Source organism: Patagioenas fasciata, chromosome W, assembly GCF_037038585.1.
Source record: "Patagioenas fasciata isolate bPatFas1 chromosome W, bPatFas1.hap1, whole genome shotgun sequence".
In the NCBI taxonomy this organism is placed as follows: Eukaryota; Metazoa; Chordata; class Aves; order Columbiformes; family Columbidae; genus Patagioenas; species Patagioenas fasciata.
Window position 1 is genome coordinate 4,489,483 of NC_092559.1, and position 22,484 is coordinate 4,511,966.

A 22,484-nucleotide genomic window follows, 5' to 3' on the forward strand; every position below is an offset into this window, starting at 1 on the left:
AATGATAGGAAGGGGCAATGGGTACAAACTGGAACACAGGAGGTTCCACTTAAATATGAGAAGAAGGTTCTTCCCAGTGAGGGTGACAGAACACTGGAACAGGCTGCCCAGGGAGGTTGTGGAGTCTCCTTCTCTGGAGACATTCAAAACCCACCTGGGTGCCTTCCTGTGTAACCTCATCTAGGTGTTCCTCCTATGGTGGGGGGGGATTGGACTCGATGATCTTTTGAGGTCATTTCTAGTCCCTAACATTCTGTGATTCTTTGATTCTGTGAGAACCCACATCTCATCGATTTCTCAGGCATTGCTCAGATGTTTCTAGTTTCCAGCTTAAGTGCTTTTATCCCCTCTTAGTTCTAATTCTGAAAACCAAGATTTTTTTTTTTGTTTGCCTTTAAAAAACAAACAAACCAACCACATACCAAACTTTTTTGTAAGGGAACCATTAAATCACATACAGTATAACAATGTGGTACATATAGAATTACACATGTGATAAGTTAGCTAGTAAGGCTGCCATCCTTAACCAGTAATTTTCAAAGGCATGTTTCTTAGCTAACTGTACACATTCCTTTACATATTCTGTAAATGTTATATAATATAGTTATGAAATTTCAAGGAAAAATCTAATCTCAGCTGAAATGTGATACACTACAAGAATTCTAATTTCTCCCAAAGGAGAAACTTAGCTTTTTAAAGATATTATGAATAATACATGTATATTTTCACTTGTATCCATATTTCAAATCAAGGAAGCTGCCTGAATAACACCACATCCAACTAAAAGTATGTAGCAGCAGAAACTTCCCTCTAAAATATTTAATTTTATTAGTGAAATGGTACCATAGATAGCAAGTATACAAATAATCTCTTTGCTCTCTGCTACTTACACATCATAAATAGGACAGCTGTTGTTGCAAGACACAATCCTCAGTCTTTCTATAAGCATACAGATTTGTCATTCCTTTATCAGAATAAGCTGTTTACCAGTCAACAGCATGTGGCTTAACAAAAAATTAATATCTATACTTTACATGGTAAAGCATTTCCTACACTCTTAAATGTACATCGTTGCAATAACATAAAATCCTATTAAAAAAAATGAAGAGTGATTTAAGCAGCTCCAGAATCAAGTTGTGTTTCATTACCTTAAGAATTGGGGAACTGGGCAAATTTTTCATTCTCTGCAATATGCTTTTTTTTGTAAGAATTAATTATGCAAAGAAAAATAAATTGAAAGCAAAAACTAATATGCTATTATTTTTTTTTAATCTGAAAGAAATAACTCTTCCCATGAGGTAAGGCAATTAAGTCATTTGATTGCATTAAGTCGTATTAAAAATAATCTACTTGATTTTAGCTATAAATTTTCAAGGTATGACTCTTAAGAAATCTCACAATGATGAGATTGATTAAATTGGTTTGGAAAGCACGAGCCATGTTTTACCTTGACAAAAATATTTGCTTTGTCATTCTCTTCTTACATGCTTTCTCTTTAAAGAATGAAAAAAAATCTCTACCATAGAGCTCCTGTGTAAATTAGAATGTTTCCCCCCCCCCAAATTATTTTTCCCCTCAGCTTTACATACAATTCCTTTTATATCACCCAACAGGTACCAGAGATGATGATGGAGAGGTAACAATTAAGGCCATCCAAATGTAGATTAAATGTCTAAAGGGCTGCAGGTGATCAGAAAATGCTTTGTATTCAGCTACTGCTTTTCTGCAGTGGTGGTCCCCAAAAATGGATCTTTGCTTTCACCTATAAATCTCTTCTAAAAATAAAAAATAGAAGTAAAAATGGAGCTTTAGTATTTTAACAAGTGAATCAAACAATCTTTCTGACAAATCACTTGCATTCTTATCTACAGTATGGTGGTGGCAAAATAGCAATAGAAATAATGTAAGATTTAGCTGAAAATGAGTAATAGCACATATACATTTCTAGAAAATAACCACATTATTTTAAGAAGGCACTAAAGATTCTGCTTGTGCTCCCATATTTTTTTAAACAAATAAGAAAAAACTTATTTTTCATAATGGCACCTATACTATTTGCAGCTGAACAGATACACTACAGTACTGCTCAAAACAAAGCTGTAAGTTCTAATATCATACAGATGTGCTCACTTCTGTAAGGATAAAAATAAACAACAAAACAACCCCAAAATAAGACAGTAAGCTAACCTATTATCTATAATACGGCAATGTTCCTTTTAGGAACAGAAAAGTAGCATGCATTGTACAAATATTTTTAAAGAAATATTCATTTTAGGGATATTAGTAAGAAATTGTTTTAAATAAAACCCAAGAATCTCAAGCAGTGAGCAAATGAAAAACAAACCAGTCAGTGGTCATTTAACATAAAAATGTAAAACTGTGTTTATGTTTAAAAAACCTTTTTCTATAGTTTTTATTTACAACAAAAGAAAGTGTGCATATTTATGCACCATTTCCAAGCACATCAAACAGTACACATTGAAGTTTTTGTGGAATTTTTTTTAACCCACAAAGTAAAACAATACAAAATTAATCAACAAACAGTATTTTAAACAACCTTCAATGCATTTGAATAGTACAGGTTTACATGTTTCAGTTTCTACTTATTTGTAACAGCTTATAGAAAAACTTAACATAGATCATTTTACAAATAAGTACAGCCATCATAGAAATGCATGGATTTTCAGAGATGAATAGTTATGATGGCATCTGCCTGTTTGTGGTATAACTACTGGTCCGTGCTGTCTTGCTTTACAGAAAAAAAAACAAAAACAAAACAAAAACACCACCAACAACAAAAACCCAAAAGAAACCCCCAAAAACCCACAAAGCTATCACAAGAACTGGAAGAGTTACAATCACCATGTTCAGGTTGATTGCTTTGACATTCTCTTCCTCATTCTGGGAAATAAAAAGCTTTGGATTTCATTTCTTAGTTGAGTCGGAGGTCTATTCTTTGCTTTAAACCTCTTCCATTTTAATTGAGAGGTTTTCATCATTTGGTTGACAGTTCCCATTCCGTTGCAGTTTGACTTCATCTGTCCTTTGTGTATCTCTATTGCCTACTTCCTTTGTGTCAGTTTCTGAATTCGGATCCTCTTTAGTGTGATCTTTGTCCTACCAAAGATAAAAGTACTTTACCAACTCCTCCCCCCCAAACCAAACCAGACAATTTAAAAAAATAAATAAATAATTTGAAAAACCCTACCACACATCATACTCTTAGCATTACAGGACATGAATTCCAACCAAATTTTGATATTTTGATTGCCTCAATTTTTACATGCTTATCTTGTCTCAGCCATCTTCAGAATAGAGGTGTCAGCTTTTTTTTTCCTCCCTTCTAAAAAAAGTTTTCTTTTTAATTCGCTAAAGTTAGGCACTTATAACAACCCATTGCCCAAGAAATCATTGCTATAAAGTCATCTGCCTTTATCATCAATATTCAGGTAAAACAGAACAAGCAGCATAATGTGACCTATGAGAAACAGCTCCAGAAATTAAGACTTCACCATATTTTCTAAATAAAAGAGGATTACAATTTTTCTATTATAATTTTTGTCAAGTAGCTGATAAATTTTAAGAGAGTTCTTGGGTAAGACAATTACTTAAGTATGTGGAGAAAGTCACCTAAATTGGTTGTTTTATAACAGTTGAATAATTCTGTGTACCACAAACTACTCTTTAAAAGCATGCTGCTTTTCAAATTCTAAGATTTAACAATTTGAACATTTCCTTTCTTAATCACACCACCTTCTATTTTGCAAGGGAAAAATTTTATACTATTCTTCAAATCTTCGACTTTACTCCTGCAGAGTTCAATATGCAGCTCAGGACCAAAGAAACCAGGGAGAGGCTGAACTGCAAGTGAAAGTTTAATAAAAGTCTTTTCAGCTTGACAGCCTGCGCTGGTTTTGGCTGGGAGAGAGTTAATTTTCTTCATAGCAGCTTGTATGGGGCTATGCTTTGGATTTGTGCTGAAAACAGTGTTGATAATGCAGGAATGTTTTTGTTATTGCTGAGTAGTGCTTACACAGCATCAAGGCCGTCTCTGCTTCTCACACTACTCAACAAGCAGGCTGGGGATACACAAGAAACTGGGAGAAGACACAGCTAGGACAGCTGACCCCTGCTTTCCTGGAGATGGCTGAACAACTGCCTGCTGATAGGAAGTACTGAATGAATTCGTCGTTTTGCTTTGCTTGCATGCGCAGCTTTTGCTTTTGAGATAAACTGCCTTTATCTCAACCCACAAGTTTTCTTACTTTTACTCTTCTGATTCTCTCCCTCATCCCACTGCAGGGGAATGAGTGAATGGCTGTGTGGTGCTTATTTGCCAGCTGCAGTTAAACCACAACACAGCTAAACTAACCCTGAACCCTGCTGCTTGGTTACACAACCTGCTTCCTGCCTGCTCATACAGATAGGCAGCCAGCCAACTCCTAACATATGTCACAGAACAGAAAAGAGAGCAAAACCAAACCAAAGTGTTTCTGTAACCTATTCACAACAAGGTCCTATAGGTCCAGTCAAGTACACAGACTTCTCAAACTGGCCTACTAACATCAACTGGAGAATGACTTTCATGCCTCTGACTGGCAAAACGTAAACCCAAGTGGCAATAATTTGCTAAGGAAAACGGGAAAAAGAAGGGCGAGGAAAAGAAATAAAAAGAAGGAAGGGAATTACAATTATCATTACACTTGCAGCACTCTGCTCTGCTTATCACTTGGTCACACAGCTTACCTTCAAAGCAGTGGTGCTTTTGTCAGATTTCTCCTTTGCCTCTTTACTGCTTTTTTTCTTGGAGGTAGAGTGTTCCCTTAATCTTCTTTCATTATTTGTATCTTTTTCTCTTCTTTTGTCTTTCTTATTTCTGTTTAAGAAAATTTTTACTCAAATCAGAATTTGATTCAATAGCAACTAATGTACTACCAACACATATATTGAGTGTACTGTACAGTAAATTGCACAGTACAGTAACTAAGAATAGTGGTACCCTGGTTTGCTTTCCTTCCAAAAGGTTCAGTCACCTTCAAACTAAACTCTTATCTGAGGGGTTTCAACAAACAAACACAACAAAAAAAACCCCACAAAACAAACCACGCACCACAACACCCAAACCAGAACAGAAACCCCTTCATGAAGACAAGGGGATTTTTTGACTGAAGAGAGCTAAAGAATGCATGTCTTCACTATACATGGTATTTGCAAAGAGAAAAGCAAATTAATCTGTATCCGATTAAGGACTTTTATTGATTTGAAGCAAATTTGCATCGCTAACAGATTTAAAATTCTCCAGTTGAAAGCATACCAAAGATTAAATCCATGAAGGGTGTTTTTAGTTTTGTTTTAAATTAGAACTGAATCATACTGACCAATTGAAATTATCTGAGATGGCTAGTAAAAAGGCAGTAAATAAATGAAAATACTTCCCAAATTGTTTTCAATATATGTATCTGTATTCACTTTCAAGTGTTCTGTTTATTGAAAATCAGACCTTTTCCTTAGAAAAGAAAATTATTATTAAAGAGTTTCTTGTGTAACAACAACAACAACAAAAAAATCCAGAATAACACAAACTGAGTTAGCTCCTTTAATAACACTGATCTCTATATCACATTTCAATTTAACAAAAATACTATAACTTTTTCTTCATTTACTGCTCATTAACTTTTATGTTTACATAGACCAACCTTCTTGGAGAAGGAGTTTGTGAAGACTTTCTTTTTGTTGTTTTAGGAGACTTGGAGGGACTTCTACTCTTCCTTTTACGCCTTTCTCTGGAGAACCACAAAATTCAAGATCACCAAAGAAGAAAAATAATAAACTCGGGAACTGTATAAAAACAGAAAGCTTTTAAAATGATCTGACATAACTAAGTAAATGTCCCTGAATTTAACATGATATATCACCAATAATATATGAACTGTACAAATAACAATAATAAAAAAAAAAATCATATGTTTCAGTTTGATGGGAAAATGGAGAATGGAAGTAGGGAAAAAAATGGTGCCCTTTCTGATTTTAGTTTTGTGTTTATCCTCACATGCTTGTACTTATACCTGATAACAATGATTCACTAATCCTGTATTAAGTAAGAGTTTCTTCAGTCAGGAAAAGAATCCAAGTGAATGAAAAGCCACATGAAGACAAAAGGCATAACTTGAGCAGCACAAACTTCAAAATTTAAGCTTGTAATGTTAAGATCACTGGAATTTCAGTTCAGTGTGACTGAAGTTTAATTCCTGAATACTTGAGCCAGAATTCCTATTGGTTTAGAAGCAAACAGTGAAAAATGAAGCTCAAGCTGTTGTCAAAATCAAAATGAATAAGTTAATATTTATTGTTTTCCTAGCAGTCCATGCTCAGCAAACTTATGTATCATTCTATAACACACTGAAGAGCTCTTAGCATTTTACAAAACAGCTGTTTTACACAGATGTATGGAATTTGCTGAAGTTGCTGTTATGGAGTCTGATCTCGAATAGAACAGAACATTAAACAACTAGTTGCAAACATAGTGAGACGCATGTTAAAATAAAAATTGAGCAAGTAAAGCTTCAGTCAACATAAACATAGAACCCATCTCTGTCAAAGTAAGATGACTCCTATCACCTCTTCATAGAGCAGGAAAAGCAGACAGGAAGAACCATCAAAAAAACCCCAGGGAAGTTAAAAACTAATTGACAGGGCACTTTAAGATACAGCACAAAAGCTACAGTTATGCATACCAGCTTTTGCCATTCACACCTAATTTATTTAATATTTCGAAAGGTCAAGAAAAAAACAGTTATTAGATAAATTACAAAATAATATTTTAAGATCTACCTAGTATGACTATCTAGATTTATACTCTGACAATATCATCTAGCCTGTCCTGCTGAAGCTGCACAGCACAAAAGTTCATACCTATTTTGTTCAGCAAGCTCTTGATTTGATCACTGGTAAACAAAAATAGAAAGTGACCTTGAAATAATGGAAAAAAACCCACAATCATTGATCAGCTGTTCACTGGTTAATATGCATCTCATTTTGAACATCCTCACATTTATCATCAACTTAATTTCAAATTAGGATATTGGAAATGAATATATTATTCTGATAGTGCTTCCACTTGGACTACATTGAGTATATCCCCACTTCTTTTTGCTTTCCTGTATACATATCTGTGAGCAACAAAGTAAGTGCCCTAGCAATTGTGTTTAAACTAGAAACTACTTATTAATGAAATCTAATTTTCAGTTTCTGCTTTTCATATTTCAAGCTGAAGAACTACTGCTGTGTCTGAGCATTCCTAACTCTATGTTACATCTGTCTACACAAATATGTTTGTGCACCTGTTTCTATTAACACTCTTAAGCAACATACAGCAAAATTTAAGAAAAAGAAGCTCGAAAACTTTGATATTGATCTCGTGTCTCTAAATCATATGCAGAACTAACATGCTTGTCTCAAGGGAAAAATCTCACAGGTTCATGACTGGAGGCAACTTCCTGTTGATTTAAATAAAATTCACTAGGAATGGTTCTGAGATTTGCCTTAGACCAACACTGGGTCTAGCATTGCTAGAATCTTTTAATCCTGAGACAGATAGAAGCTTTGGGACAGAGAGATTTATGAACATCTGTCTCCAACTAGCAGTACTTGGAAGAATGGTGGCAGTGTGAACTAACTTCCTGGAAAGAAATATAGCTTTCAGGCTCTTCATATTCTGTTTGCCCCTAATTAAAGCACAATATTTTTTTACCATGATGGAACCTGAGCCATGCTAATGCCAGTAGAAATTGCCGGTGGAATATGTAGGGTCCCTCTACCTTCTTCCTAAGGTTAAAAAAACAACAACAACAATAACAGATAAAAACAAACAAAAAACCCAAAACAAAACCAAAACCAAACAAACAAACAAAAAAAAAACCCTCCCACAAACAAACAAAAAACAAAACTGAAAACCAAACAGAAAAACTACTTAATGAGTAAGACTGTCTGGACTTGATATTACCACCTTATGGTTGGGCCATTACTGGGTTATGAAGGAAGATACCACTTCAACCATCAAGGAGTCTTCTCTTTGGACAAAGTCCCTACCTATCTCCTTTGCTAGTGTAAAAGACCGTAGTTCTTAGCATACGGTATGTGTGTGAGAGATAGTGGTTCTTAACACACGGCATAAGATATTGTGAATTATTGTCTCAAAGCTTGCTTGCTAAAATAATATGCTTAAGGCCTCCTTGTTACAGAAAAATGCTTGCTCATACTGCTTGCTTAATTGGGCCTGCTGTAAATGCTTAAACACAGTGAGTTAAAGCAGAAAATGCACGATCACTGTGAATTGCTAAAACTCAAAGAATGCTTGAAGTTTGTGTAAGCTCAAGCAAAGCTCTAGCAATATCAGCCACCAACATCTGGGACCAGGCCTGCAGTTTGCTCAGGCAACACCCAGGTTACGACTTGAGAGTGTGGCCATCCACCAGTGGGACCAAAACCTGTCACCTGAAACTGATGGACCTGAGACCCGAGTGCTGCCAGCACTACTGGGACCTGGACTCTGATACTGGCATGACCCGAGACCTGCAAACCCCCAGCGCTACCAGGGCCTGAAACCTGAGAGCTGTCCAACTGAAGATGGTGTTTGGATCCCTGGCGGCGAATATCTCTTGCTTAACTCTTGTTTATCTTCTCGCTTACTTGCTTAACTTTCCTCCTAATTTCCTCCCCCCCCTCTTACTCTGTTGCTCTAGCTTTAAGCGTAAAAAAAAAAAAAAAAAGATTGTTTAGTGACATCTGACCTCGTTCGTGTCTTAATCTCACTCTTGGGATCATTTTGAAACCTCCCCGAGCCCGAAATCAGACCGGGACTGCACAGCTAGACTGTAGATGCCTCTTGGAAAAGGAGTCTGATTCTCCTCTTCCTCTGGTCTGTGTCCCTTCAGCTAGAAATCAAAAATAGCCATCCGATTTCTAGTACTTGCATGCTGTTTGTCAGTCAAGCAAGGCGAGTTGCCACATAGTTATTAGAATGTCTTGTATGTTCTATTCCACTTCCACCGCTTCTCCAAAAAGAAGACTAGAAGACTATTTTTCCAATATTTTACACTCTTCAGAAAAAGGATCTGCATCTTCAAAAATGGTCCAAACTCAATATTGCAGTGTAAATCCAGACGGCTGAAATGACAGGTTGTTGGATAATCTCCTGAATGGTTTGTAACCATTTCAACTAGGCATCACATGGACACCCCTAAACACAAGCTAACTGGGACCTGGTAGCCCAACCTACTTTTCAGAATAACAAAATTACTGAGGTTGGAAGAGCTCCCTGGAGACCACCTAGTCCAAACTCCCACCCTCCCAAAACAGGATCAGCTAGAGCAGGTTACTCAGGGCCATGTCCAGTCAGGTTTTTAATATCTCCAAGAATGGAGGCTCCACAATCTTTCTGAGCAATCGGTTCCAGTTTGCCCAGAAAACACACAATTTAAACATGAGAAAAAACCCTTTTATTTCCCATATTTCCATATATGCCCATTGCCTCTTGCCCTGTCACTGGCTATCACTGAGAAGAGTCAGGCTCCATCTTCTTCACACTCTCCCATCAGGTATTCAATATGCAGTGGTAAGATACCCTCTCAGCCTTCTCCAAGCTAAACAATCCCAGCCATCTCAGCCTCTCCTTGTATGACAGATACATATAAAAAACAATGTATTTCTCTTATCCTCCATCTTCAAAAATAACATTGTCCCTGTTTAATGGCATGTGTACAAAAAAAAAAATTTTATATCAAAGCAGGGCTTTGTATTGAGTCCATTAGAAGAGATACACTAAATTTCACTAGAATTCTCTGCCCAAATACATGACATTTGAGTTTCCTGTGATGCTTTCTTAAATAGCAGGATGCTTAAAGGGAAGCATAACTGTTGCAAACTAGAGTATGAATTTTTTATAACATCCAACTAACTACACTTGCTATTTGACATTAGGAACTGTGTCTTCCACCAAGGCTCTTATATAAGCTGTACTGGGGTTGTGTGGCAAGGCTTTGGTAGCGAAGGAGGGGGCTACAGGGGGTGGCTTCTGTGAGAAGCTGCTAGAAGCTTCCCCTATGCCTGACAGAGCCAGTGCCACCCAGCTCCAAGACAGACCCACCCCTGGCCAAGGCTGAGCCAATCAGCAACAGTGGTAGCGCCTCTGTGAGAACATATTTAAGAAGGGGGAAAAAACTGCTACACAACAGCAGCCAGGAGAGAGAGGTGAGAATATGTGAGAGAAACAACCCTGCGGACACCAAGGTCAGTGAAGGAGGAGGGGGAGGAGATGCTCCAGGCATAGGAGCAGAGATTTCGCTGCAGCCTGTGAAGACCATGGTGAGGCAGGTTGTCCCCCTGCAGCCCAAGGGGGTTAATGGTGGAGCAGATATCCATCTGCAGCCTGTGGAGGACTGCAGCCCATGGGAAGGACTTAAAATTTTTCATGGTGCGTCACTGTACTGACAAGTCCAAAAAAGCATAAACATTTCTAAACAAACCTGCTGGAGCTACGAGATCTTCTTGAAGAGCTATAGCTTCTTGGCAGTGTTTTGGATCTCTTATCTTTCTTCTTTTTATCATCTCCCTCTTTTTCACTTTCTTGCTCCTTATCCTTGTCTTTTTCCTTTTTGTTGTCTCTGTCCTTGTCTTTGTCCCCTCTGTCCTTATCTCCCTCCTTAATCTTCTCTCCGTTCTTCTCCCCCTCTTTCTTAACATCATCTTTTTCCTTGTTCTGGTCTTCATCTTCCCTGTCTTTTTCATTATCCTTATCTTTGTCCTTTTCCCTGTCCCTATCTTTGTCCTTATCCTTGTCCCTGTCTCTGACTCTCTCTCGATCTTTGTTTCGCTCTTTCTCTCTCTCCCTGTCCTTCTGCTTATCCTTATCCCTGTTTCTCTCTTTATCTCGCTCTCTTTCCCTTTCTTTGTCTCTGTCCCAGTCTCTCTCCTTCGCTTTGTCTCGGTCTCTCTCTTTCTCCCTTTCTTTGGTCGTTTCTTTTTCCTTGACCTTTTCTTGGTCTCTTTTCTTGTCCCTGTGAAAAGCCAAACACAAAGCATTAATTCATCTTTGAACTTTCCAATAAAAATTACAACTATCTCTTTATCATAAATTAATAGTCCAAGAGAAAATATGTGTCTCTGCTGAAAAATAATAATTATGCAAAATTTTAATTTTCCACCCCTGTTCACCATGAAATAATGTCTTTTCACATCACAGCTACGTTACTATACATACATACATTTTCTACATTTTATCAGGAGTGAGACAAAGCTTATGTACAAAAACTTTATATGTGTTCTCAGAATGCAGGATCAAGTTCAGCCTGAATCCAATCTATATCTATTGAGATGGCTGAAGAAACATCATCCACTTTTTTTGTGTGCTGTACAGGCTACACAGAACATTCCTCATTTGTTGGTTAGTCTGACAATTAAATTTAGCTATTTTTGATCAACTTGCATGTAAACTAGACTTTTGTATCAAAGTTTAGGTACCTCAGTGTTGTGGTTTAACCCCTGTAGGCACCATATGAGTTACTATAAAGAAAATTAACTATATCCCAGCCAAAACAAGTACACTCAGCATAAAAATTTACTTTCTTTTGTCCCATAAACAAAGCCTAGGGATGGGCTAAAGCATTTAGAGATTCTATCCTTTGCCATCACCTAAATGGTTTATTAGATTTTTTTCAAAAACTTTGTACTATGTGCTAAGAACAACAGTATCATTTCTTAGGAATGGAACTCACCGAGAATGAGAGCGACTTCTTGATTTCCACCTTTCCCTAGATCTTGACCGTTTTTTCAGGGGACTTCTGGATCTGCGTCTGTCCTTGTGTCTTGAGATGGATCTGTTGCCAGATCTACTTCTATATGAACAATGCCATAAGAAAAATACTTTAATATTGAAACTTCATAAAAAATAGGTCAACCAAGAATGGAAAATACCCCACATAAATCTTGCCTTACTACATAAAATTATATAGAGTTACACCTCAGTAATATACTGCCTACCAACATTTTTGTAAATATGGATACTTTAAGCTTCACGAGGTACACATGCTCTCCTTTGAAACAATGGACCATTTAAGTAATACTTATGTTTCATAACTTCCATTTTCTGAGCCAAATCACTTATTGCAGTCTTGGTCTAGCCTTACAATTTAATTGAACTTAAAAAAAAAAATAACCCCACTATCTATGGCTCAGTATTTAGACAAGTTACCTTTTCAGCTGAAAGGATATGTTAGCACAGATTTGAATTATAAGAGTTCTCAAGAAAAGAAATAAGCATTTACTACACGATAAATAAGGAATGCAAATGATGTGCAGGTACTCCAATAGAAATACAATTAAAGTCTTCTGATCAACATATATAGTATAGTTTCATATTTTATGAAGAAAACAAGACTTTTAAAAATTACTATACTATTACTATACAAATATTCCCTATATTTGGAAGACCATATACCCAAGGAAAACAAAAATAAGCTGAATTTGAACATTAAGTTTCAGAAGAACACATCAATGGATACTTTGTCTGAGAGGTTAACGTACGATGAAGTTAATCTTACCAAAGACAGAAATTCATGTATATTACTCAATAAATCCTGAAGAACAGGGAAAGGCAAAAAAATACTAGCTCCACCTGTCTTCTGCAGGTCAAGACACACAGAGCAAGATATACCGAGAGGCAATCATTTTTACCTGTAGCTTTGCTCCATGTACCAATGTAGAAATATAAGCTAATTACAAGAAAATTAATTACAATTTAGTCCAAATAAGACCTTGAATAAATTTTGTATCAGAGAGACAAAAGCGATTTAGGGGTTTTATAAAACAGCAAAACTGGAAAGTGGTAAGGACATCTTATTCTTAGGGATGAAATTGCCTCAAGAGATCAGATTGGCCTTTTTTCAGCATGTTCTCAAAACTGACAGTAACAGTGGTAAAATCATTAAAAATATATAACTATCAACAATTGTTTAAAGCACAGGTTTTTTGCAAGTAAAAAAAAATGCAAATTTATCTTCTAAAAATCAATTTGGTTTGTGTCAGTACAAAATAGCACTGAGATTTCTGCAGTGTTACACAAAACAAAGATTGTTTTTCAGCTATGTCCTGAGTTAGAGAAACAGAAGCAAGCAATAAGGAAATGAACCAATGATTCTTCATGCATTAAAAAGGTACCCAATGTTTTGATGTCATTAGATAACGTTGTCATGGTTTAACCCGAGCTAGCAATACAACCACAACAGCTGCTCGCTCACCCTCTCCCCCCGCCCCCCCGCCAGGTGAGAGAAACAAAAGGGAAGGGAGAAACTTGGATTCAGATAAACAGAGTTTAATAAAATAACAAAATACTAATACACTAGTAGTAAATAAATATATATATATATATATATATATATATGTCCTGGTTTTGTTAAAAACAAGACCAGTTCTCTTTTAGTGATTTTCCTTTCAGCTAAGTTCTTCTAGGTGACTGTACTTTTCTGAGTTTTAGCCTGCATATTTTTCCTCAGATGCTGTACTCGGTGCTGATAAGAAGACCAATGGAATGCTGAAGAAGTGCATGTTTGGATTTATTACTATGGTAGCCAAGAAAGACTAATAAGTTTTCCCACTTTCCGTTGTGAGGGGGCGTGTTTAAGGAGGGGTGGATGGAACAGGTGACTAGAACTGATCAACTGAGTATTCCATCCCATAATTGTCATACCCCCTATATAAGAGGGTGATCACGAGGGTCAATCTCTCTTCGACTGTGGCCGGCATCTAGAGAGGACCCTGCCTCTATAGGCCTCAGGCCCTGTAATCCCTGCAACCAGTTTCCGGTTTGCTGTGAAGTCCTGCCCATGACTTCCGGGGGCCTGACCTGCACCTGCTGGAGCCACGCCAGCTCCGCACACCCAGCTCCTGCTGCTGGAGTGACACCAACTCCACATCGAGCATTCAAGATTGGTTTTGTATATTTTGTATATATAGTCTATTTATTAGTAGCATTAGTAAAAGCCTTTAAAACCTTCCAACTTCCAAGTCTAAGTCTCTCTTCCTTCCTCCTTATCTTTCCTATCATCTTTCCGATCTAAAGGAAAAGGGGTGGCGGAAGGTGAGGGGGTAACAGGAAGCGTCTGCCACGTTTTATTGCTGCCTTGCCTTAAACCTTGACAATATATATAATAGAAATAAAAGATACTCAAGGCAATTCCTCATGAACACGTTGAGCAGCCAGTCCTAGGAAACGGCACCTGGTCACACAGCCGATCCCAGAGAGAGAGAAGGGAGGAAAAAGGCAGAAAAGCCCAGAGACCTCTGCAAAATGGCAAAAGGCCAAGCTAGACGTCCTGACCGAAACTTCTCCAGCTACCACCAGAGAGAGAGATAGTGGAAGAAGAGAAAAAGGGAGGAGAAACCAGAAGGGCCCCACTCTTAAATCTGGAGCATGATGCTAATGGGATGGAATACTCTCATTGATCAGTCTAGATGTCAGTTAAGCTCTGCCCCATTCGTGCCCCCTTCCTCGATGCCTCAGATCTGTGGGCAGAGTGCTCAGAATGTCCTTAACTCTGTGCTGGGATGTTCTCTCTTGTTCTCAGACAAAGTCCAAATAATGAACGTGCTGGCTATGAAAAAGAAAGGTTTCTAACTGCACAAAGAAAATTAACCCATTTTCAGTCAAACCTACACACATGTACTGCGCAACACTATTAAAAAACTGAAGCCTGCACTTAGATCATATTTATTTGGTAGTATAACTGATGTGGTGTGTCCCTCTATCCAGCTTTTATGTAAGTAAAAGAATTCTAGTCACCCCATTAAAAAACAATGGATGAAACAATGCAACAGTGCTGTTGCTGCAACACTGACAACACGTTTATAAAGTGTAAGCTATCAAATACATTGAGGTGGGTTTTATTTGTTTGGGGGTTTTGTTTGTTTGTTTTTGTTGTTTGGTTGGTTTGGGTTTGTTCTGTTTGTTTGGTTTGTTTTGGTATTTAATAGAGCCAAATATCTTTAGACTGATTATGTAAATGAGCAGAAGACATTAAGACATTCCTGACACTGAACCATTTCAGGAAGCATTTGTAAGTCTCACATAACAAGGCACTCTCAATCTTGGAAAAAAAAAACAACTTAATGGGTAAACTTGAAGAGTGATCTAGTAATTTTATTTCCTCCTATATTTCAAAGCCTGTTTCAGAACTGAACAACTTAGCATAGGAAACTCACTCTGAAGAATGAAAAAGCACCCCTAAAGTTTTTTTCTTCTACCTTTTTTAAAAAAAATATAGCTTTACAATTACAGTAAAAATACTACATTTTTTAACTACATGTTTAGAAGTTCAAGACAGCAGGAACTGTCTCCTAGCAAAACCAGCCAGCCTATATGTTCAGGGTGTTAACAGTAAACTAAATGTTCCATTCACAAAAAACAAATAACTATTTATTTTCAAAATACAGAGGTCACAAAGTGAAATTATGCTACATGGCACAAAATATACCATGATACCATAGAAATAGTTATGTCACATGGTTACCTTCTAGTGTGTTTTACTTGAAAATAAAACTGGGAGCAGTGGCTGACATGCCAGAAGGCTGTGCTGCCATCCAGCAAGACCTGGACAGGCTGGAGAGTTGGGCGGGGAAAACTTTAAAACTTCTCCCTTATCAGGAAAGGTTGAGGGAGCTGGGTCTCTTTAGTTTGGAGAAGAGGAGACTGAGAGGTGACCTCATTAATGTCATGAGGATGGAGCCAGGCTCTTCTTGGTGACAACCAATGGTACGACAAGGGGTAATGGGTTCAAACTGGAACACAAGAGGTTCCACTTAAATTTGAGAAGAAACTTCTTCTCAGTGAGGGTAACAGACACTGGAACAGGCTGCCCAGGGAGGTTGTGGAGTCTCCTACTCTGGAGACATTCAAAACCCACCTGGACACATTCCTGTGTAATCTCATCTAGGTGTTCCTGCTCTGGCAGGGGGATTGGACTAGATGATCTTTTGAGGTCCCTTCCAATCCCTAACATTCTGTGATTCTGTGAAAGTAATCCTGAAAACATTTAGCATTTAGAGGGAAAGAGTATCTGTTCAGAGTCAAAGCTTCGAGTTGCTCTGATTTGGTCAGTGTAAGTTACTAATCTTCTCTAAAAGGATACTTGTCTCATAACGCAGTAAGAAATCTCAGTAACCACCACCACTCGAAAAAAACAACAGTGTGAGCTCTTAGTACAAAATAAAAAAAACATACCAACCTGTGTTTTGAATGTGAACTTTTCCTTCTAGATCGGGATTTTGAGCTAGACCTGGATTCTGAACGAGAATGGGAACGAGATTGACCGCCTTTTCTTTCACTGCTCTTTCCAGACTCTGAGAGGAAAAAACCACTTTGCAGTGTAAGCTCAGAACATTTAAAGATCCCAGTTAATAATCTGGCACAAGTGGAATGTACCACACATAGTGCAAGGGGCCTATGCTTTGCACATCTTCCTTCTTTGCAAATATCCTTCAGAAACATCCAAGAAAGTCATTGCATATACTCGTTGAGTGCAGTCATCCTGCAGCAGTACACATAAACCAGATAATTATAAACAGCTAGCTTTGTTAGGAATGGGATTTATGTTGCTGCCACAATGCACAAGATTACAACACGTTCTCCTCTGCTGTATTATTAAAAATAACTACTTTTTTTTTTTTTTAATAACCTCAGAAGAATAGAGTAAATTTAGAGGGCTTAATTCTGAAAACAAGCATAACATATAAATAATAATTAGTGCTTTTTATACTTTTAGATATTCCAACCACTGTAAAAAATATTGAAGTTCTATTCCTCAAACACTTTTTTGGGGGAGGAAGGGATGGAGAGAAGGTGAAAAGTTTGATACAAAGGCCAAGAAGTCAACAGAAAGCTTCCCAGTGACGTCAGTAGACTTTTGTTCAGACTCCAGAAGATTATTATTCTGCTGCTTAACACTGAGTAAATGTTAGAACTATTTTTCTCCCAACCCTAAAAAATTACAGAAAATACTTCCCCATTCTCCCCACCCAAGCTAATACAAACTCAAGACCCTCTACTATGTAACCTACATAAGTCAATGTCTGAGTTTCTTGCTGATTAAAAGAAAAAGGAGGATTTCAATTGAAAGTTTAACAAGTTGAGAGTTTTTTATGCTGTGGTTTTGCAATCAGTTTAAGTCAGCATAAATCAGCACTGAAATGTCTGTCCAACCATTCAACCCACCAACACGTTCTTCCTTGACCTGGCATTTCAGTGTTAACAGGGATCAGGGAACCAATCTGAATGAAAAAAAGTCCATTATAATATGTTAAGATTCATTCTCTGATCCCATTTGCTATGAGGATGCACAGTCTTGAGCCAGCATGAAAAAGAGCATAGCACAGTGACAAAATTAACCTGCTAAAGGAAAGCATAATATTGCTGTTTTCAGCAGTGTGCTACCTCCCTCTGACCATGAAACTATGGCATTAATGGGTGCTAGAGGAGAACAAAACAATGTATCTAAAAATAAAATATGATGAAATAAAAAGTCGGCTTCATTCTACTGCTTTGTTGCATGAAGACAATTTTAATTATTTTCTTTTGTTTCCCCCTATGCATGTTCTTCACCTTTGAGTACCCTTTTCCTGTGTTTGAAAGTGCTCTTAAAAGCATATGTCAAGGTATACACAGAACACATCTGTTAGGTAACGAACATAATATACCTACCTGGCTCAATAGCAGCAGATATGAAAGACTGGGCTTCCCTTACTCTCTTCATCACTTCTTCCAGTTCCTTGGCAGCAGCTTGTGGTGTCATTTCAGGAGGCTTCACTATTGCATTATTGGAGTGATTTATTCTAAAGTAAAAAAAAATAAAATCCTTAACTCCCAAACTCTTGAAAAGCGAAAATGAAAAATGAATAATAAAACACCTCAACTTCCACGTATGACTAAAAACTTCAAAGTTCAGCAAAACTACAGATTTTTCCTAACAACTAAGTATCTGAAATGTCTGTCTTTTATTGCTTTCAAATCTTAACACTTTTAAATAAATGCAGCAAAATATTTTGTGTTAAAATATTTTCTAGTAGAAGTCTGAAAATCTGTTTCTCAATTTCAAATCAAATCTCTACATTAAGGCCTGCTAATTACATACACGTTATATATAAAGCTTAATTAGTACCAAGGACTTTGCAGATTGTCTCACTGTTATGGCTTTCACTAACTCGAGATTAGATGTAGAAATATTTTACTCGATGCCATCCCTATTCTTCTTGGAGAAAGTTATATCCAACCTTGAAATTGGAGTTCATAAAAGTGTTCCAGTTTACTAACAATATGTCCTTATATTGAAAAATATTAATCACAGCAGTTTCCTGCACATCAGAGTCATGAATGTATAAGGATACTAAGAAATATCTCATTCAATATTCATATTGTTAATTAATTTCTTACTTGAGTGGCCTGTCTCCAAACATAACTCCATTAAAGGCAAGAGCTCGAGGTACAGAATTTTGGTCTGCAAATTCCACAAAAGCAAATCGTGTTGGTTGCGTCTCATCACCTGCCATTCGCACAAATTTGACTTCTCCAACTTGCTTAAAGAATTCAAGCAACTGATCTGCTGTTGTAGTCTAGAAAGAGTCAAAGAGCTCAGCTGAAGTAAAATATATAATGAAAACCACTTATCCAACATATCAGGTAATCTAAGAGCTACAGATTTTGGAAACACATCTCACCATTATTACACAGGTGACATGAGTTTATTAATGCTACACTTTAAGAGAGAAAGGTATTTTTTTTCTTCCATTAACCCAAAGAATATACTATAATTTACAATAGTGCAACCACAAACTCTGAAGTCCTGCATCTAGGTTAAAAAAGAACTTGCACAGGACTTTGCACTTTTCGGGCAACTCATTTGAAATAATGGATGAGGAATTTCCTTATACACCTATGTCCAAGCTACTGGTTGTGAATTTTGATCAATTAAAAAAAATTCCAAACAGTATTACAAGACTTTGCTTTTATCTGTTTTTCTACTAGCTTCCAGCTTGTTTTATTTTATTGTGATCAATGGTACTTTTACAGTAGTTATTTTGGCAGTCAAAAAAACCACCCAAAATCAAATATTTATATTGCATCAGTCAAAAGCAAATTATTTTTCAAATAATTCAATCAACTGCTAAAAAAAACTACAAACAAACAAACCCCCCCCACACACACACACAAAAAAAAAAAAACCAACAAAAAAACCAACAAAACCAAACACAAAAAACCCCCACATTTCTGACAGACCCAACTTTCCTGTCAGAGAAACTTGAAGGTTTTTATGCTAATTTTGCAGCTTCCACTAGGAAAAAATCATTCTTTCTTACTGTACTTCAGCAACTGCAGTGTGTTCTGAGGGATGGCTACCATGATCTTATGACTTCTGAGGCACTGTTCAGCTAACACAACCCAGCTGGACATTTGATCAACACACAGAGTGTGATTTCTCTGGTATCCTGCCAGAATGAATTCCAGAGTCTGGCCAATAAGAGTATTCTATTGTTTTGTTTAAATTCCTACTACCATCAACTAACGGAAACTCTTAAAATGTAAGTTTACAATTAATATATTACAATTCTACATCTTCCATTAGTATTGCCAATAAAAAAAAGCTACCTGTGAATTCAAGTTTCCAACGTAGACTGTTCTTCTGATTTCATCAATTTTGGATGGGTCCACATTTCCCATAATTGGTGGCTGTGGTATTTCTCCTAGTGCCGTTATGTTAGGTTCCAATGCTGCTGCTGGTATAGCCCCCAAAGTGCCAAATGAAACACCAAGCTGGAAAACACAAAACAGACTATGCTTTGCAACCAAGAACTGGTGGGAGATACTTCACTTGTTAATACTTGCCTGCCTTTGTGCATTTCTGTAAAATAAATCTAATAAATACAGGCAAGGATTTCAACTGTAAGGTCACAGCTTAGTACTGTATTGGGTTTATGTGGCAAGGTTTTGGTAGTGGAGGAGGGGGTGACAGAGGTGGCTGCTTTGAGAAGATGCCAGAAGCTTCCCCCATGTCCAACAGAGTCAATGCAAGCTGGTTCCAAGAGGGACCCGCCACTGGGAGCCAATCAGCGATGGTGGTAGAGCCTCTGTGAGAACATATTTAAGAAGGGAAAAAACCTGCTGTACAACAGCAGTTGGAAGAGAAGAGAGAGAATATGTGAGAGAAACAACCCTGCAGACACCAAGGGGGAGGAGGAGGATTTGCTCCAGGCACCAGAGTGGAGATTCCCCTGTAGCTTGTGGTAAAGACCATGGTGAGGCAGGTTGTCTCCCTGCAGCCCAAGGAGGTTAACAGTGGAGCAAATAACCACCTGCAGCCCATGGATGACCCCACACTGGAGCAGGTGGATGTGCCCTGACAGAAACTTTGACCCTGTGGAGAGCCCACACTGGAGCAGGCTCCTGGCAGGACCTACAGCCCCATGGAGAGAGCAGCCCACGCTGGAGCAGGTTTCCTGGCAGGACCTACAGCCCTGCAGGGGACCCAGGCTGGAGCAGTTCATGAAGAACTGCAGCCTGTGGGAAGGACCCATGTTAGAGAACTTTGTGGAGGACTGTCTCCTGTGGGAGTGACCCCATGCTGGAGCAGAGAGAGTGTGAGGAGGAAGGAGAGGCAGAGATGACGTGCAATGAACTGACCATAATCCCCATTCCCTGTCCCCTGTGCCACTCAGGGGAAGAGATAGAGAATCCAAGAATCAAGTTGAGACCAGGAAGAAGGAAGGGATGGGGGAAAGGTGGTTTAAGATTATTTTTTTTTTCCCTCATTATCTTACTCTGATTTGATTGGTAATAAACTAAATTAATTTCCCCAAGCTGAGCCTGTTTTGCCTGTGACGGTAATAGCTGAGTGATCTCCCTGTCCTTATCTTGACCCACAAGCCTCTCATCGTATTTTTTCCCCCCTGTCCAGTTGAGGAAGAGGAGTGATAGAGAGGCTTAGTGGGCACCTGGCAATCAGCCAAGGTCAGCCCACCATAAGTATTTTTTTTAAAGAATAAAAATCTACCTATAAATAACCTTCTACAGTTAAGATTTTCTGTGTGCTATCATTTACCATCTTATCAAAGAGGTCTGGCCAGGGACGCAGTACATCAATCAGAAAACATACAGGCTTGAATTTCTAATGTTTACAGTCAATCAAATTCAGTAAGATGCCTTCAAACATTGCTAATGTTCATATTTCAATGCCACAACAAGTATTGTAAGTGGATAAGGAATTGCTGAGGCCTTGCCCAGCAAGCAAAGAAGGGAATTTGCAGTACCCAGGCCCAATTTGTTCCATAACAAATATCAATCCATCAAAGGGACATATAAGGTACCTTTTGGACAAACATATCACATAAGGAAAGATTAATTACAGTTGAAATGTGAAGGTTATTAAGTCTAAGATCTTTCCCTACAAACGCAGTCACTTCCTAGCGAATGAGGACAATACAACTCTAATTTTTAGAACTTGGAACTGAAATTTCTCCTGAGGAATGTTTTAAAAAAAGTCACTTAAAATCACTACTAAATTGGTCTGCTGAGTTCCTGGTTTGAATTTTATTTTCTCCACCCAAAAAAGCAACTGCCTTTCCAGACAACAAAGTTTCTAACAAGTGTTAGAAATTCTCAACAAGCCACCGTTACTTTTTTTTTATGTAACAAGAGAAAACTACTCTATCTTTACTTGAAATCATCCTTTTTTTCCTCTTAGATATTCTAAAATTCACACATAATTTATTAAAGATGTATACAAAACCAAAGTAAATTTACCTTAGAAAAATAGTTTAGAAACAATTGTCTAAACATCGCTATTACACCAGTTCCGTTTAATATCTTCATCAGTAATCTGGATGAGGGGATCAAGCGAACCCTCAGTAAGTTTGCAGATGACACCAAGTTGGGTAGGAAGGCTCTACAGAGGGATCTGGACAGACTGGACTGGCTGAAGCCAATCGTATGAGATTCTACAAGGCTTGGGAAGAGTGGCTGGAAAGCTGCTGGTGGAACAGGACTTGGGGGTGTTGGTCAACAGCTGGCTCAATATGAGTCAGCAGTGTGCCCAGGTAGCCAAAAAGGCCAACAGCATCCTGGCTTGTATCAGAAATAGTGTGGCCAGCAGGACTAGGGCAGTGATCATTCCCCTGTACTCAACACTGGTGAGGCTGCACCTCAAATACTGTGTTCAGTTTTGGGCCCCCACTACAAGAAAGACACTGAGGTGCTGGAGCATGTCCAAAGAAGAGCAACGAAGCTGGTGAGTGATCTGGAGCACAAGTCTTATGAGGAGCGGCTGAGGGAACTGGGGCTGTTTAGCCTGTAGAAAAGGAGGCTGAGGGGAGACCTTATTGCTCTCCACAACTACCTGAAAGGAGGTTGTAGCATGGAGGGTGTTGGTCTATTCTCCCAAGTACCAAGT

General features: G+C 37.9%; 1 protein-coding gene across 3 annotated transcripts in view; it reads right to left on the minus strand.

The window, feature by feature from the left end:
- Positions 1-474: 474 nt before the first annotated feature.
- Positions 475-22,484, minus strand: part of LOC136114632 (uncharacterized) — a 66,829-nt gene continuing 44,819 nt past the window's right edge. For 2 of the 3 annotated variants that reach the window (XM_065860047.1, XM_071801645.1), the window contains 9 exons: positions 19,688-19,852; positions 18,476-18,654; positions 17,747-17,877; positions 16,275-16,389; positions 11,772-11,891; positions 10,524-11,054; positions 5,697-5,783; positions 4,747-4,876; positions 475-3,117 (listed from right to left, as the gene is read on the minus strand). In XM_065860047.1, coding sequence (XP_065716119.1) covers positions 2,962-3,117; positions 4,747-4,876; positions 5,697-5,783; positions 10,524-11,054; positions 11,772-11,891; positions 16,275-16,389; positions 17,747-17,877; positions 18,476-18,654; positions 19,688-19,852 — 1,614 coding nt within the window. In that variant the 3' untranslated portion in view covers positions 475-2,961. The remainder of the gene's footprint in view (positions 3,118-4,746; positions 4,877-5,696; positions 5,784-10,523; positions 11,055-11,771; positions 11,892-16,274; positions 16,390-17,746; positions 17,878-18,475; positions 18,655-19,687; positions 19,853-22,484) is intronic. The other variant, XM_065860048.1, reaches the window with a different exon arrangement.